This window comes from Elephantulus edwardii, unplaced genomic scaffold, assembly GCF_000299155.1.
Source record: "Elephantulus edwardii isolate Elephantulus edwardi_28Jun2011 unplaced genomic scaffold, EleEdw1.0 scaffold00129, whole genome shotgun sequence".
NCBI classification, from domain to species: domain Eukaryota; kingdom Metazoa; phylum Chordata; class Mammalia; order Macroscelidea; family Macroscelididae; genus Elephantulus; species Elephantulus edwardii.
The window spans coordinates 4,941,607-4,944,113 of NW_006399879.1; the positions used below are offsets into that span (position 1 = coordinate 4,941,607).

Below are 2,507 nucleotides of genomic sequence, written 5' to 3' on the forward strand. Positions count from 1 at the left end.
GGGGGTCCCTATGAGGTGGGGCCAGCACAGGCCTGGGCAGGGCTGTGTTCTGTGGTACAGTATCAACATGACGCTGTGAGGATATGCATGGCACCAAGGGAGATAAGATGTGAAAAAGCCTGGACATGCTGTGGTTAGAGAGCTGAAGGGAGAAGAGGAGGAGGGGATGAGGATGGGGAGGGAGAAGAGAAGGAAGGGACAGAAGGAGGAGGGAGATGAAGGGGAGGAGGTAGGATGGCCAGAGGAGGAGGGGAGGCGGTGTGCAATCTGGTTAAGACACTGGACATCCCTTGGCCCCACTGTTCCGACCTGAAGAGGTCTGAGCAAGTTAATACACATAAAGTGGCTTGAGTAGTGTGTGATGCTCTACAACGTCCTCCAGTGACTGTAAATGTTGTAGAAACTCACAAGGTCTTAGTGACTAGGCTGTAAACGCTTGCAAGCAGCCATCTAAGGTACAACTTCTGGCCTCTCTGTGTCTGGGGCAGAGAAGAGCAGCATACACAGTGCAATGGCCTGGTAGCCACTCAAACTTCATCCTTGCCACCCAGGGACCAGAAGAACTAGATAGTGCCCAGCACCCACTGCTAACTGTTCCAAGGGACTATCTGGACAGAGCAGCTGAAAAATGTGGAGCAAAACTCACAAACATGAAATTGCCAGGCTTACTATTTGTCCAATATAGGCTGAGGGGGCCCTAAGACTATGACCTTTAGTCACCTTGGAACAAGACCAACCCTGGTACATTCACACGTGGAATATCACACAGCACTGAAAGACAACGAATTTGTAAAACACTACCCAATAAGGGTGAGCCAGGAAGACATGGTGAGTGAGATATCTCAGTTACAAAAGGACACCCGGAGGTGCATGGTTCAAATCCACCGGATGCTCTGCTGAAGAAGGAGGGGCAATCTCCTCCTGTACCAGTGAGATTAGATTTGACGGTACACACACAAAAAAAACCAAAAACAAAACAAAACAAAAAAACAGTTACAAAAGGACAAACTCTGCATAACACTGCTGTTACAGGACTGACAGGGGGCGGGGGGAGAACAGGAAAAGAGAGGACAGAGTGAACACTGCACTGGAACAGATGAAGGGCAGGGCTGTCTGAGGGGAACACGTGATCATGTTTTATATATACGACAATTAACAATGCAGAACAGGAGGTGCATTATAAAGTGCACTGAGGGAGGGGACAGGAGAGGGAGGGAGGAAAATGTGCAAGAAAGAACCAATGAAACTCCAACTTTTCTGTAAACTTCTGCTAAAATCACAATAAAAACTTTTTAAAACCACACAACAATGAAAAGCCCTCACAGGCTGTGTCTTGAATGTGAACACCAGCACCAGGGAGGTGCTCTCTCCGTAGGGTACCAACCACACAAGCTCAAAGGCCGAGCGGGGAAGGAGCTCACAGGGTCCCAAAGGCAAGATCTGTGGAGAAAGATGGGCAACTCCTCTCGTGCGATCACAGCCTTGGAAACCCACCAACAGGGCAGCTATGAGTTGGATCCAACACGATGACAATGAGTGTGTTTGTCTTTTTAAAACTTTGTCTTTATAAGAAGCATTTGCTCAGGGATAAAACTCAGAAGTCAGGAAGAGGTAGGAGAGAAGGGCTAATGGAAGTGAAGATCACAGGGGGAAGTGGGAAAGGCACAGGGATGTGAGTGTTGCAGTTTATGTCATAAAGTGTGTATGTATCGTTGCACAGAAAACCACTGGCTTTGTAAACATACATAGAAATATCAGTTGTTCGGGTTTTTTAAAAATCTTACAAGTTGTATCCTATAACCTATGAAGTTCCTGTGTAAATGTCATGCACTTACAAGGTGTGCTCCGCCCTGAACGGAAGATAGCTGTTCACAAGCACGCAGTCACACTCACTCTCACCTGGCCAACAGACACTGCGCTAGGGGCCCCCTTCCTGTCCGAAGCCCTACCTGCTCCGTAGACCACTGAGTACACCACCTTCTTGGTCTGCTCTCTGTCCACATGCTGCACGCAGGCCACGGGAATGTTCTTCCTGCATGGAGAGAGCATGCCGTAAGGTACAAGCAGTGCTGAGCCCGTGAGAGCCTGTCCTGGGTGCCACTTCGGCCAGGGGTCTGCCTCTGGAGTGGCTTGAGTGTTTCCAGGGCACTTGTGACCCAGATGGGGGCACAATGGGAATATGTTGACTTCCAGCCTGGCATGGGCACTGGCCCCAAGGGAGGAACAAATAGGAATTCAGGATTTCTTATAAAAATGCCTATGCATTTTTTAGAAGGGAGGGAGAAGTAAAAATTAATAAATAGATAAGGTGGGTACAGAGAAAGGCAATATACAGCAAGGAGTCGATCAGATATTGTAATTCATTAATTGTTGTTGTTGTTGTTATGTGCCATCGAGTCGCTTGCGACTCATAGCAACCCTATGTACAAGAGCTCTAAATGCTGTTCTATCCTGTGCCAACCTAGCCATCTCAAACGCACTTATTCCCACCGCTCCAGTCACAGAAT

General features: G+C 48.1%; 1 protein-coding gene across 1 annotated transcript in view; it reads right to left on the reverse strand.

Annotated features, from left to right (window-relative positions):
• The window catches only part of POLN (polymerase (DNA directed) nu), a 296,309-nt gene that overhangs the window by 48,040 nt on the left and 245,762 nt on the right, over window positions 1–2,507 (reverse strand). Inside the window, exon 18 of the mRNA XM_006893654.1 lies at window positions 1,950–2,032. Coding sequence (XP_006893716.1) covers window positions 1,950–2,032 — 83 coding nt within the window. The remainder of the gene's footprint in view (window positions 1–1,949; window positions 2,033–2,507) is intronic.